This window comes from Bombus fervidus, chromosome 2, assembly GCF_041682495.2.
Source record: "Bombus fervidus isolate BK054 chromosome 2, iyBomFerv1, whole genome shotgun sequence".
In the NCBI taxonomy this organism is placed as follows: domain Eukaryota; kingdom Metazoa; phylum Arthropoda; class Insecta; order Hymenoptera; family Apidae; genus Bombus; species Bombus fervidus.
This window is the reverse complement of record NC_091518.1, coordinates 14,632,787-14,647,898: the sequence shown is the minus strand read 5'-3', so window position 1 is coordinate 14,647,898 and position 15,112 is coordinate 14,632,787. Positions and strand designations below refer to the sequence as shown.

General features: G+C 44.7%; 1 protein-coding gene across 3 annotated transcripts in view; it reads left to right on the top strand.

Moving 5' to 3' along the window:
- LOC139992983 (uncharacterized) overlaps positions 1 to 14,813 on the top strand; it is a 96,527-nt gene extending 81,714 nt beyond the window's left edge. For 2 of the 3 annotated variants that reach the window (XM_072014346.1, XM_072014328.1), the window contains exons 3-7: positions 3,081 to 3,183; positions 4,094 to 4,116; positions 9,108 to 9,266; positions 9,702 to 10,056; positions 10,971 to 14,813. In XM_072014346.1, the coding sequence (XP_071870447.1) occupies positions 3,081 to 3,183; positions 4,094 to 4,116; positions 9,108 to 9,266; positions 9,702 to 10,056; positions 10,971 to 11,364 (1,034 nt within the window). In that variant the 3' untranslated portion in view covers positions 11,365 to 14,813. The remainder of the gene's footprint in view (positions 1 to 3,080; positions 3,184 to 4,093; positions 4,117 to 9,107; positions 9,267 to 9,701; positions 10,057 to 10,970) is intronic. The other variant, XM_072014336.1, reaches the window with a different exon arrangement.
- Positions 14,814 to 15,112: the final 299 nt, after the last annotated feature.

The window sequence follows — 15,112 nt, the reverse complement described above, 5'->3', positions numbered from 1 at the left end:
AAATTATGATTAATCGTCGTTAGAATTTTCTCATCAAACTTCTTCGAAAAACTATTTTAGTGGACCAAACTGTCTTTCGAATATGCAACGAGGAAGACGATGATTCGTCGTAGTTGTGGCGATGAATAGGTAACAATATACAAGATCAGGTGGTCGCTGGAACCCAAAAGTTCGATGGTCGAATGGGTTCGTACGGTTGACGCGAAATCGACAGGCGTACAAAGGGTCGAACACCGACAGAAAACGTGTCCCTTTTTGTACGCTTGATTCGTTTTTGACAGGGAATTCGAGATGAGGGACGTTCCCAAATCGAAAATGATTTTTTTCCCTTGTTTCCCTCGTTTTTTCTTTCCTTTGATTTATTTTATCTCGTCGTACGAAACAACATTGTAACCGGACGCATAGCGACACTGTTTGCACGCCCGAAGTTAACCCGAATCATCCTAGGTGACCAAGCTCCGTTGTAGATGATTGATAACTCCGTTGTAAGCCGTTATCAGCCGTAGCGTGCACGTGGTTATGTTCATGTCAAAAACGTGACACTGATAGACGGGCAGCCCTCGTCTTCTCTTTGTCTTTCATACTGGCTGACTCGTTCGTTTTTCGTCTCTCGACGCGCTTCCATGCGACCTGTTAATTCAAACTTACACGCTCGCGTGTTAACCTCCAGTTCTTTTTTTCGTACGGTTCGACGTTCTTTCTCTGGCAACCCCCTGTCTGATTTCACACCGTTATCTTGTGAACAGGCTGCCACGTAGCCGAAATTAATTTGTATTAAAAATGTCGTCCGCCGGAGATTCTTTATCAGTTAAGTTAAACGTTCCGAATAATTAAAAACTCGAGCGTGTCTCGAGTTAATAGATTCAACGCGTCGCGGTGACTTCTATGATTGATCGCTATTCGGGCGAGCAGAATGCGCGCGATTCATCAAACTCGTCTCCAAGTCATCCTTCGGGAGTACGTCGAAGGAAACGAGGTCGAGACGCGGACAAAGGGTCGAAACTGTTAGCGAACAGTTCCCAAACAGCGACGTGAATGAAGCATGATTCTAAACGCTGCTCGGTCAGTCGACAGTCACGAACGAGTGGATCTCTAGCGGTGATTTCTCAGGGTCGAGCATCAGCAGCGGATTACAAACGCCCCTCTTTTCCTCTCGAACGAACCCTTTCGTGTTCCCTCTGTCGCGAACAATCGGTACACCGATGAGTTCAAACACGCGTGAGTTTCTGCACGACGCGACAAATACAATAAACAGGGTACAATAACAGGCTTTCAGCAACGATATCGTTTTGCTACTTAGGCTTTCAACACGCGTTTGATGCAACGAGACGTACGTAAGAGCTCGATCCAATTATATTTTTTATTTTCTTCAAAGTTGCAACATTTTCTACAAAGTTGGCACATTCTATTTGATGTAAATGTATTAACAACATATTCGATAACGCGAGAGTTAGGATTCTTGAACCTCTCAAGATTCGTAAAAAGTTTCCCAAGGCTAAATAGCCAATAGCAATTTGCTGTACGCTAAAAGATCCAAAGACCAGACGAGGCAGTTGATTTTTCTTATCATACAGCTACCGCGCGTAAAAAGTCTGCTACTTAAATCGTTCTGGCTTACTAATCGACCATATATGTATAGAATATTACCACAAAAAATGAAGACGTCCTGAAACACATCCTGTACGTAAATAAATAAAACTCGATCGTTTTTAATAACCAGTCGGATAACGTCTCCGATTATCGCAAATAAGGATTCTCCTCGCCATGTAAAAGGAAACGAGTCAAAGTAAATTTCGTTTCTTCTCCTTTTCTCGCCGTCGTCACCAATCCCTCGGGTCTCTTCTTAACTAAATTATATCTTTTCGCCTATTTACGATCGCGCGGGCAGTAAAGCTGACCGCCGCGACTCGTTCCGTGGAAAATGCTCCCGATTAAGCCTCTAAATTGGGAATCAAGCAGAAACGTTTCATTAAAGGATTAAGATATCTCGGAGAATCGGCTCAAGTTGACTGCTAATGAGCGCGTCGAACAGAATAATCGTCGCATCGTAGCTTCTTATTCGACGACCGGTTAAAACGGACAGTTCCAACTGCGCGAGCTGTGAGAATTGCGCTCTGAAAACTGGTTAAATGGCCGTGACTTCTTTGACTCAGAAGTGGTTCGTGGAAAACTGTTCGAAACGAGTCGCGAAAAGGAACGTTCAATACATCTACACAACTGGTAAGCTATTTCATCGCGACACGCATACTCGATTACGACCTGCTTGATCTCCGCCGCTTTCAGTGTACTTTAAACGCGGCTGCAGTTCCTAGATTACGTCCATGTCGAGCGATAATTTTGCGTCTCGTTACTCGGGAGGATCGAGCTTCCAGTAGCGCGGGCTGAAAAGCGAGCAAGACTTACACGTCGGTAGGTGTGCTGCAGAAATAACAGCGAAACTCTCGTAATAAAGCCCTGCGGATGTCCCGCTGAGCGGAAATCGCACGCGGCAAGCGCGACCGCCGACCAATTATGGATCTTCTCGCGCGGCCGCGAACGTAACACGCGAACCACCGTCAGCTAATTTATTTGGAACCGTCCACCCCGAGGAAGTTGCCGCTCCAAAAGGGCTATGAAAACGTTCTTCGACTGCTCGTTCGATCGGGTTTACGAGATACCGTGGCGTGGACACGCGAAACTTCTCGCACTGGTTAAATACTTGGCTCACCATTAGTGGCAAGAAGATTACGGGCAACTTTCCACGGGTTGTGATTTCGTTGATAAGAAAAGAAATAAACGAAAGGAAGATAGGTTTAAAGAAGCACGGATAATGGTGACACTTGCGCAGTTGCGGGTAAAAACGAGAAAGGTCGGATAGAAGCGGAACGGAACCGAATATCGTTTCAAGGCTTTTGTTCTGGAATAGAGTCATCGATGGGACTGTTGGTCTGGGTAAAATACCTTTTTACACCGTCGTTTGACGTTTCAGCGTCGCCGCAAAGAAGCGATAGCAGATCGTTACGGTTGGATGGCGCGACAGAATCAGTTCAGAGTGTTTACAACGGCGGTCGTCTAATCGTTGGTTTTCGCTCTTTTTACAGAAGCTCCTGGAGAACTCGGATGGGTGCTGACTCTAGTGATAGTGTCCTTAGTATCGGCTGGCATCGGGGCTGTGGTCATGGTGACTCTTCTTCACTGTCGAAGGTCAGTACTATTATACGATGAAATACGCGGGAATACTCTCATTAAGCGTGACGGTAGATCTCGTAGACATGGTTGCACGCGAGCGTGAACTTTCAACCGCGGTTCCGGCGGATTCAATCAGGATAGGATAGAAGCAGAATTTATCCGGTCGATCGTGGAATTTCGAATTGAAATATGAGAACGTAAACACCTGCGTGCTCGGTTTCCGTGAGATTGCTTTCGAAATCCATACAAAGAAGAAGAAGGAGGAACGAGACGAGTCTCTCGATACGGATCGACGATCAGGTAGATTCGCGAAACGATCGCGGTTTAGCTCGAGCTTCGAACGAATCCAGTTGGCCGATCGATTCCCCTTAAATTACCACCTACCCGCAATGCATCAAAATCGAGAGAAGCGAGCCGTAATAAGGAGGGTGAACCGGTTACTAACTAGATCGGTCGTCGATTTGAATCCGAGTTGAACAACAACGAGACAAAAAAGAAAACCGGGAAGGAAATCGGTGAAAAAAAGGGAAGTGCTGCAAACCGAGAGACAATCCTAACTGCGTGTCGGCACCTTCGTTCCAGCATGACGAGAAGTCGAGCCAGCTTTATAGAGACCTATTTCTTGCAACAGTCGAGACAAAGACTTCCATCCTATGCGAATTTTTCTTAACTCCTTCACGCCGTGTCTTTAATTGCTTTCCACTGAACGTAACATTTAACGGCCTTTATACTGTTTCTTACTTCTTTTACTTTTAGCCTTTGGATCATACAGGTTACTTTTATTATTATTATGCACGTTAACTCAAAGGAAAATCGGCAATGTTATGCTTTCTTTCGACTTATACCATTATTAATGAAATTTAACGAGTCTTAAGTTAAGTAGATTATTCGCACTAATAGGAGAATTTTTTTCTCTCTGTTACAGATTGAAAAGCGCTGGTGGCAGAGGTAAGAAAATTTTTCAGAATTATTATAAAATTTGATCTCTTATTTAAGCTCTCTAACAAGATTATGTACAAATCTTTCATCGAGTTTGGCATATTCGTAGTTTTAGCGTAATCACGTATACGTACAGTTATGGAATACGTTCGTTGTCAATGAAAAATATTTTACTTTTAAGGCAAAAGTATTAACCAAACTCAGACCTACCTTCGTTCAATAGCGCGGCTTAGTATTTACGCTTCAGGTATAGAAAATTAGTACAATAGACATACCAAATGGCCTTAATTATAGTTATGATTATGACCAGCTCTGATGGGTCACATTCAAACCGACTCGCAGTTATTTCAATCCTGAGCAGGATATCAATTCAAACTTCCACCCATTCTCAACCACCATCCCCGTCGTTAAAATATGATATCCTGCTAATAATTCCATTCTATCCCTTTGTACGGACACTCTTTTTGAAACCTTACCTATCTGTATTCAAGAAACCTTGCCACGTGTAACGCGATCGACAATAAGGACTGAAGGTCCTCCAAGAAAAAACCACACTGGTATACATGTTGGTTATAACGAAAATTATCGAAAACTGGCTTTGTATGTAAAATTCTACGTGAAAATTGACTTTGTATACGAAATTCAACGTATAGTTGCTCACGAAAGTATTCGAGAAACCTTTTACGAATATATTCTACTTGTGTTATACGTAACATTTTGAAATATCATTATCACTTGTAATTATCACTTGTGAGTACGATCATCATGACGTACGATAACTGTTCAAATATCTTCGTACGCCACTGTGAAGATAAAAAAGAGGATATTCTTAAGAATCTCCGAATTCTGAAGGAACAAATTGATTCGGCTCCTCCAGGAAACGCGAGCAATCTCTAAATCTATCACTATGCCGAATTTCCTCCTTTCAAGGTTCACAGACGTACTTACATCCGGATGTTTGATTCGTCGAAGGAAAGACACACAGACCTCACAGTCGCGTGAGACGTATGACGTCGATTGGTGCAAACGAGAAGCATAGTAGAGCCGTGGCGTCGAGTGTCAGAACCGATTGGAGTTTAATTAGTTCGCATAATGAAGGTCGGCTCACGGCGGTATATTCAGCTTGTGCTACCAATGCACTCATGCTGCTGCTGCTGCTACCGCGCACACGTAAAGGATAGCTCAGCTCAGCGACGGATGGGCGACATAAAGGACAGTGAAACGCGTCTAATTAACTTTCTGATTTAAAATGACCCGCGGCACGATACGATCAACGAACGAACCGGCTACGAGCCGACCCGGTGAAGCTGGGAAGGATGAACGGAGACGAGAACCGGGGCAAATAGAAGGAGAAAGGGCAGGTTACTACCGACCGAGGGATACAAGGGTCACCCGAATTAATTATCCGACACTCGTTTTACTGAACCTCCTTGGACTCCGTCGTCGTTCTTCACCGATCCACGATTTGCTTCTTAAGTGCCCTTCACACCGGCACGTCGTGATCACTCGGGGGCAGTGTAACGCTGTCTGCCAGTGGCGCCAAAGGCGTCTACCGTGGAGAAATTGATTAGCCCTTTCCGAGATAATGATTCCCGCCCCGATACTGAAATCGAATGCGTCTTGTGCGATTAACATTTAGACGAGTAATTAATCGAAGGGCTTGGCTTCGGTTAATTAAACAGAAATAGGAGCGCTTTTTAAAGAAGTAAGTAACAATGAGATCGCGGTAATAATGAAATGCCAAACATATTCTGCAAAAGAGAGCGACTTGCATGAAAAAAAAAAAAAAATAAAAAAAGAAACGAATCCCGAATTCCGAAGAGCATAGAAGTCGTAAAACGTTTAAGACTCTCATTACGATCTCATAAATTTGTGCTTAAGGAAGCTGTAAATTACGAGATACACCATCCGCGGACGTGTTCTTACACCGGGGAAATCGCGGGCTTTGATTCCTCCGTTTTCTTCTTCGTCCGTTTCTATTAATTACGTTAAAACCACAACGACCGACGTCGCGAGTCTGTTCACCGCGGGTTTATTCATCCGTGGTCTATGTAAACTTGTCAGCAGGAAAATTATAGCTGTATATATCGAATATGGATGTAATTGGAATTTCTACCGAGAGGGGTAGACCGGAAGTGACTGGGTTGGTTGAATAACCGCGCACGCGGTGATGTTGCAGCGGCAGGCAATTTCATAGGAGGAGAAAAGGGGAAAAAAGCACGAATTAATGAAACATCGTTGAAGTGTACAACCGTGCGTAAGAATCGCCGCAAATGCCAACGGACAAGAGAGGCGTTAATGGACGGCTGAAAGGGGCTGTTGCACAAAAAAGACGAGAGCCCGTACACGTTAGGTTCCCGTACGATCGACGCGACACAATGGCGATTCGAGGGTCGGGTAGAATAGGTGAATCGAATGCGTTAATCGGCTTATCGCGCGTTCCTCCACTCGATACGCCGAATCAGCTGCTGTTCCCTCGAAGAGACCAACGACAACGATCGCGTGTATTCGTTCAAAGGATATTCTTTACTATCTTTTATACACGAAAAAAATTAATTTGCGTTATTTCGCAAGAAAAAGCGCCATTCTCCGTCACGGGAACTTTCTGTACGCATCCACGTTCCTACGAACGTTCCAAAAATATCTAGAGTGGGTAACAAAATTCACGGAATACGAAGGTAAGCCTTCTGTCATTCAAGGAATTCCATAAACGGTCAGACCCAAGGTATGCTTTTCTCGCATCAGTGAAAATTTCTTTGACATGATGACGCATAAGGAGGTATAAGAGACCGTCGACGTTCTGCGTTGACCGGTAAAGGCATATCAGACAGAACCGTGTACCTCGATCCGTAACGAGCACGCACGGCTGCTAGGAAACAGAATCCGGGGCTATAGACGTTGGAATCTAGTAGGTCGTGAGGAGAACATTTGCCCCCCGCTGTCACGACACGGCACGATTTTCACGCGTCCCGGTTGCCGGACTAATGCATCCGTCGACCAATTAATATTCGAACCATCTAATCCGGTAAATCACGCGGCTTAACGCGTCCAGGGAAGGGCGACCCGAAGCGACAGCCTGGAAAAGAAACGGGTCTAGTTACCTCACCTTGCCAAATAGGTGGAAAACACAGTGTAATCATCCGATAGAACTTGTGTACGCATCGTACAACGTTTCGTGCGATTAAGATTTCCCATCTTCGAACGCGGCATGTACCGTAGGCGCGAGAAAGAGGACGAAAAGATCTTTGTGACAGTTCGACGTTCAATTATAAACGAAGACCGATCTCCGAGGACAATGTTATCCAAGTGGCAAACCGATAAATCGACACCGTCTTATTTACGATAGCAATAAACGGCTCAGCGGTTGCCGTGGAATTCTAAATTACCGTAGGTCTGTGCGTGCGCCAACCGAATGCCAGAGACTCGCGTTCCACGATAAATAACGCGATTACCGTCGACACTCGTCGATGTAATCGATTGCACTCGGATTTCTAGGCAGTCGCGCGCAAATGAAGTCGCGCACGCCTATCCTCCCGGGTGATGGAGCACCAGGCGCCGAGAGTGTCTCGTAATGAATGGAAGGTTGATTAGGGTCGAGGGGAAGGCAATTGAAATCTTTGAAACGTTGGAAAGCTGGCTGGTAATTGGTCCCGATGGAGCAGGTTCGCGTGTCTCCGTGCAAATCAGCGAGCAACAATTTTCTTTACATAATGGAAGACAAATAACTTTCTCGGCTCGTCAGGCTACATCCGTTAGTTCGATGAAAATGTTGAAACTCGCGATGAACCGATAGCGCGACGACGCGCTCGTTAGAATGCATTAACAGATGCGTCGAAAGAGCTTTGCGCGAGAGGATTCGCGGCTCCTATTACCAGGTAATCTCGTAGCCGATGCATAAATGCTAATTATGTAAATTATGGTGTAACGGCTCGTTATAAATATCTACGGACGCCGATTGCAAAAAACGAAGAATTAAATTTCACCTCGGGTACGTCACCTTGCTTTTCATTCTGAAACGTTAAAGCGCATCGGCGATTATCCTCCCGAGCTTGTGGCTTCTCGGAAGAAGAAGAAAATAGCGTCTAGACGAGCCACGAAGAAGAAGATTATACTCGTTGCACGGGCACACACTTATGCGTGCCGTTGGTGTAAGGGCACCGCGATAAACGAGAACCAGTCTCTGTATCTCCTGGCAAGTGACAGCCGCCAAGGCGTGCTGTGACGCGCGAGTCTGCTCCGAGACTCCACAGTTCAGAACGACGAAAACCACCGGCCGGATGACAACGATGACCAGGACGACGATCACGACAACGAGGACCCTCGTACGTGCGTAGGTTATGAGCTCGACCGATGAAAAGAAAGAGACACGACCATGGGATTCTCATAATCTCGTTTTTTCTCTGCGGCATTCTCATACCCACTTACCGCGAGGCGGTACCTCTGATCTATAAATTCCGAAATTCTTTTTTTCTCCATCCCTCCCTGTTTCTCTCTTTCCCCTTTTCATTTTCAACTCTGTCTTTCTTACCCTCGTTGCCTTCCTTCTTCTACGTCTTGGTTCCTCCACCCGCCCTTACTCTCTTGCCATCCACCCCAAACCCTGTCGCGTTTCTGTGAGCGCCATGACAGCACGATGACGGGCACACAATGAGGCCATACAGAAAATAACCGCTTTTTTCCCTCTCCTCTCTCCTTACGCGAGCTCATGTCATAATGCGGTGATTGGGGTCCATGTATACATAGGTACGTGTAATATATCTATGCACGTGATCCTGTGCCTGTACGTATACGTGCACGCACGGCCGGCAGTCTAACGTAACAGGATTCTGTCCGTGCTCACCTGGCACTTCACCAGCTTCGTCTCGATTCGAGTCCCACTGGGTTTCGGCCCTACTTCACTGAAACTCGAGCGCGACTTTCGTTCACGATCCTTGCCAACGGATTTTCCAGAGGACCGAGCGCTCACGTGGGACCTATATTCTTTTTTGTTTGTGTTCTAGCGAGTTGCTGTACCGTCGGTGTCGAGGATTCGAACGCTCAGGAAGCCGGCGGCCCAGGTGGCGGAGGAGGAGCTGGAGGTGGAGTGGCCGTTATACCTGACCGGCCGCCTCTCGAGCTCGATAAGCTGCCACCTTATCACGACGTCGCTCCTAGCCCTGGTACGTATCGTTCCGAACCGATCAGAAATCGCATCGTATCGTTACAAGATAGCTTCGAATACTTTGTTTGAGTCAAACTAAATAATTTGTCTCGTGGTTCGCAACATTCGTTTATGAACAATCTTTGAACGATCTACATTTAACAGCAACAGATTATTTAAAATTTCTTGCTAGAGCTCAAATAAATTTGCTATTCTTTCGGTATTATACTAAAGACTACGGAGTCTCGTAATATACAAATTTGATTATTCTATGCAAAGATCAACATTGAATTTGAAGATGTTGAAGCTTAAGCGACTCAAGTAACTTTACCTTCCTGTTGTCTGAAACCGTGGATACTTTGACTACATACGTACAGTCGTTGGGTACTCGATAATTGACGTAGAGCAAATGAGAGATACGCGACTTGTATGGGTTGGTGTGATGTGATTCAAGGGCACAATGTGTGGTCGTGGTTAGGCTCGCGACGCGGCGGCGGTACACCGGGAGTCGTCACGACGCCTCTGTCGCTTCCGCAACACAGACGGGCGATGAATCTCCCTGTGGAGAATCACTACACCCACATGCAAACGGACGAGGCTCTCTACGCAGAACTGGACTCTCAGGCCGCGAGCTACGCCAGCGATCTACAACTACAAATGAGAGGAAGCTCGACGTACGGTACAACTTCCGGCGGGCAGGACGACGAATACCACGAGCTAGACGCCGCGAGGTTACATCGTCATTACGGTGGAAGCAACGGGGACGAATCTTTGCAAAGGGACACGCTTCGTACACGTCACAGTAAAAGGTAAATTAATCTCTGTAATTATGTTTTTCGTGAAGTTATTCCTCTCGAGAGCTGTTATAGTCATCGTGATCGTTTTCTATCGGCAATAATAATCGCGTTGGAATACGCCCTCATGAATCTTCGAAGCACTTAACTTTAATAATTTCAATCTACAACCAGTAGTCAGCGTTCCTTTTCTTTAATTGTTTTTGCGCATTAAAGCGGTACCATCGGTAATTAATTGCATATTGATATTACACTATTCGACATGCTGTGTTTCGGTCTTTTCCATCATCCATTATATATTTAACTTCGTGAAACAGTTACGACCATCTGATACCGCAAGATTTACAATTTAACTATCGCGATTATATTTTATGGACGACTATTAAATGTTTATTTTTTGTGGCTATTTCCAGTCCAAAGTTTCCAAACGAAACCTGTCCTAGAAAGTCTACGATCAGTTTCACACGATTCCTCTACTCTCGAAGGACAAGCATGTGCGACTGATCGTACGACACCGACGATGACATGCAATCTCCATGTATTACGGGAAATACACCTGACTAGAATGTACCGTTAACATGCATAATTATCCTATTAATATGCATCTCCGTTGCTCGATCGAATCTAAATATTCGAAAGGAAACGGAACATTTAAGGCTGAACCTTTGCAACGTTATCGCGAATATATTCAGTTAATTATCCACATATTTATTATAAAAATAAACACGAAGTAACTCGTTTAACAGACACGTGCATATACTACCAGCATGTGTTAAATAAATTCCTTTTTTATAATTCCTTGCAACACTCTCGGTTTAGAATTACGATGAAACCGCTTCTATACGTCAATAATATCAAGCGTATACCTATGTTTAATTAATCGATCAAGTTTTCAATGTTTAAGAGTCGCCGTAATACAATCTTTTCAGGTTACAAGAACCGGATTACGAAATGTACGAGAACGGACCGTCAACGCCAGTCCCGCCAGGTCAGATGCAACATCATCATCACCATCATCACCACCACAATCATCACCATCACCATCAAGACCTGCGGATCGGTAGCAGAAACGGTGACCACCCGTCGTATCAAAACACAGCGTACACCGGAAGCGACGCCGAACCGGATGGTCCAACTTTGAGCAGCGCGCCAAGCAGCGCTTACTACAGCGACCTGAGCTCGAATTCGGCGAATCAACAGATGCCCACGGCGGCGTCTTCTGGAAGCAGCACGAATCTGCATCTGAACCAACAGGGTCTAGAAACTCCTCAGTATCGTTTGGCTGCGATAAACGAGAGCTCCGTGCCTTCGGACTATATTTAGAATGAAATTTCTCCACAGTGAATTAACAACCAGTGAAAAGTTCTTTTTCGGATAATCGTGTTTCAATATCTTTTTCCACTTGTTGGAATAGTGATCCCGGAGTGTTCGATCGTAGAGATTGAAGACCGAAGCTTCGATCCGATGACGATCAAGAATATCTGTGTGGAATTGTGAAGAAAATAGACGATCGAGTGTATTACGTTGGATCAATGAGACGAGAAAAAGGAATTTTATGACAACGAAATTCGCGTCATCAACGCTTTGCGTGAAACGATAGTGCCATAAATATTATTTGACTTACAGTTCCACTCTCATTTCACATACTTGCAACTATTCCTCGGCTCTCGACGGCCGATACTGTCTTCAAGAATACATCGTCTGTTGCACTCAGAAGAGCAGAATAATTCTCGCGCTATGTGAACCAAACTTGCGTAACGAAATTTTATATCACGCATACAATGTTGTTATTGTTCTTCTCTCAGGGAATGACCGTTCACAGAGAGAATTAGTCTGCGGACTTATTAATGATCTAACACGTTACGAGTATTATCCTTATTATTGTAACACGGCAACGGGACAATGGATTCGCGAGCGTTACTCGGTCTTCGGCAGTTTTGATCTATTGATCGAATTCGTTCGCGCACGCGAAACGAAAAGGTCTCCTCGAGAAGGCAACGAGAGCACGAAGCGGCGAATGCACGAAACCGATTGGAATGAAGTCGTTTCGGGGAACAGGTGTTTCGTAATTTGACGTTCGAGGGCTTTCAGTCAGCGCTCTCAACTACATCCGCTTTGCTTTTGCATTTCGAGCGAATGGCATGGACTGCTTCGATGGTATTCCCCTTTCTCTCCTGCACGATATCTTTTCTTCGGTATACGGTGTTTCGAAATTCTTCTACCTTTTTCAAATAGCTTCGACTCCTCCGATAGAAAGAATATTTGCTATTGAATTGTGCGAATATTTCCGTTACGTTGCTTTGTATTTTTAACGTTCAATTTCTAAACTGAGATTTTAACAGGAAATCATTTTCACAAACTATCTCGTACTAATATAAGATTCTAATAGTTACGTATTGATTTCCTTGATTATCCGGATCAATTTTATACGAGACCAATGGATGTGTTGATACCTATAAACGTAAAACATAAATCATATCACAGATTTAAAAAATAAAATAGATATCACATCATCAGAGAACTTGTTTCAACGAGGGCGACTGTTTCACAGCATCGCGCGACGGTGTTCGCCACTGAATCGTTAAACAGGATTCGGGCGCTCCGTCAGGCTCAATCGTTTATCTTCGACCCTCGTTCGACCGCAGAATTAATTCGTTTCACCCGATTCGGCAGGACTCGTTTAATCGACGCCGTCGTGTTCTCTTAATTACCTTCCCTCGGACAGGCTCGATTGTTTCTTCGACAGAACACGAACTGGAAGAGACGTTTTGCATCGAGATTCTCCACCACGCCCGCGTTTACGTCTTTCATTTGTATCTCACCTGCGCCTACCTGTCGCCACGAGATTACGCTACACACCTTCCACGTTTACTTATCGCGTCATCCCTTTAACCAACGAAATTCTTTTTTTTTTTACATACACGCGAATCTTCTCGCAAACTTTTAATTAACATGAAAACTTAGGTGACGATTCGCGATTGTTGATTCTGTAAGTCTGAGTACAACGTTGTCAACAGATTGTAGACGTTTGTGGTAATAATTCATACTTTTACGAGTGCGATTAATCCTGCTGTACTTCTCATTCTTTCTTCGCGTTTCTTCAGATATCTTCTTCTTCTTTTGGAACGCTATAAATGTATAAACGTCAATAGTTCTTTCATTAAAATAAGTCTCTCAGAAGCTAAACTGGTCACTTCTTGTAAATTCCTCAATTTCATTACATAAATAATATTACTGATGTTTAATTTTCAAAAAACAGATGGTTTAACTCATAAGATCACGTATCACAAAGAAATGGTACAAATAAGGGCAAGTTGTTATGTAGATTTAAAGAGATCATGTCTGTAACATCAATCTCTTGTACTGTTTAGTTTATGAAATTGATCAGTGCGACTTCTGAATGATTCAAATAAGGAAACTACCTACGCAAAAGAAAGAAGCTCAACAAGTAGAGATAAGAGTAATGCAAGTCAAGCGTCCATGACAGTTGTCACGTTCACTGGAACTCCCGAAATGCGAGAAGTACATCCCTTTTTTTTCCTCTTAATCGTCCGTGTATCCCGGTAAGCGAACGTAAATTACGTCGGTACTACCGTGAGCTCATAAATTACCGCGGCCCTCTGGTTCGTTGTACACAAAGAAACGCGATGTTTCGTTGGCCGAAAAACCATTCCGCGGTGCGGAATCATTCACAGCTCTCTGCCACTTAACTATACACACCGAAGAGAACGCGGAGCGTGCAACAACAGATGCAACAATGCACTACCTCGTGGCCACGCAATAATTAATTGCGCCCTCGCAGCCACAATGGCGATAGGGAGAGCCGGCGATGCTTGGCGCATTATTTCCCCGAAAAAAATCCCACGAACGCGGCGCGTTGTCGGATGGGTAGGCTCTTATCGTGGTCGTGTTACGCGAACAGGAACGGTATTATGGAATTCGTTGGTGCCTTCGCTTAATTAAGGACCGATTTTCTCCGCCGGGATCTTCCGCATTTAAGCGACGAACTTGTATCGGTCAAACTCGCGAGCGATTTGCAGCCGCGCACCAGCATACTTTTGTCTTCTTGCTTAAGAGATACTCGGCAGCATCTTCGAAGATGAAGCGTAAAAAAGGATTCGCTTCGTTTACTTACAATATTTTCCAAAAGTCTAGAAACTCTTCGAACTAAACGAAAATCTATCCGGAAAATGATTTAAAACCTTAAAAGCGCATCTTCGACTTGGACGACGGTAAGAAAATCGACAGCGCAGCAGGATCGTGGGAATTTATATCGTTGAATTCCCGCGAATTTCTCGATTGTCTCTTTACTCGGTACAAAGACGATACGGAGAGCGTGGCGGAGGACGCGTCTAGGACGCAGCGAAAGGAATACGGGGCCGTAAGGACGTTCGGATCCGCCCTAGCTGAACACACACTAACTTCGCCCCTGCTACGGGATATATAAATTATACATGTAAATATACGGGCGTCCGGGCCAAGAAAGATCGAACCGTGAGATATCGAGATATGTGTTGGCGACCCGCACACCTCGCCTCCTACTTTCACCTCTTTTTCCTCGTTTTCTACTCTCGTCCCCCTTCCAAAGGTTACGCTAGCGCGCACGCATAAACTCGCTCATCTACGTGCCTATGGCGAATACCTTTATCGCCGCTGCCACCGAAACGTCCTTATGCCCGCGTGCACGCATGCCGTTCCTGCTAATTCCTATGCATTTTTCGAATTACCGGTGAAATCACGACAGACCCAGCGTTCCTCGTTCCCCGTGGCGTTCCCACACCGGAAAAATGTTCGTGGAATGAAACCCCTTGCGCGGCTGAATTGTTCGCTGGCTGCTTTCAGCGCATCGCGTACTGTCCTCTTGAAACTCGACGCGCTGAAAACCGCCAAGAGTTTTTTCACGAACGAACCAACGAATTTGCGAATAAAGTTTCTTAAACGAGAGCATTGTGAATCAATATCGTTATGTACAACCTGTAAGAAATCGTTTAATCGGATACCAAGTAAAGTGTCGCAGAAATGAAAAAATTCCGTTCTATCATTTATGTAATATTCTCTGTAAAGTGGTGCA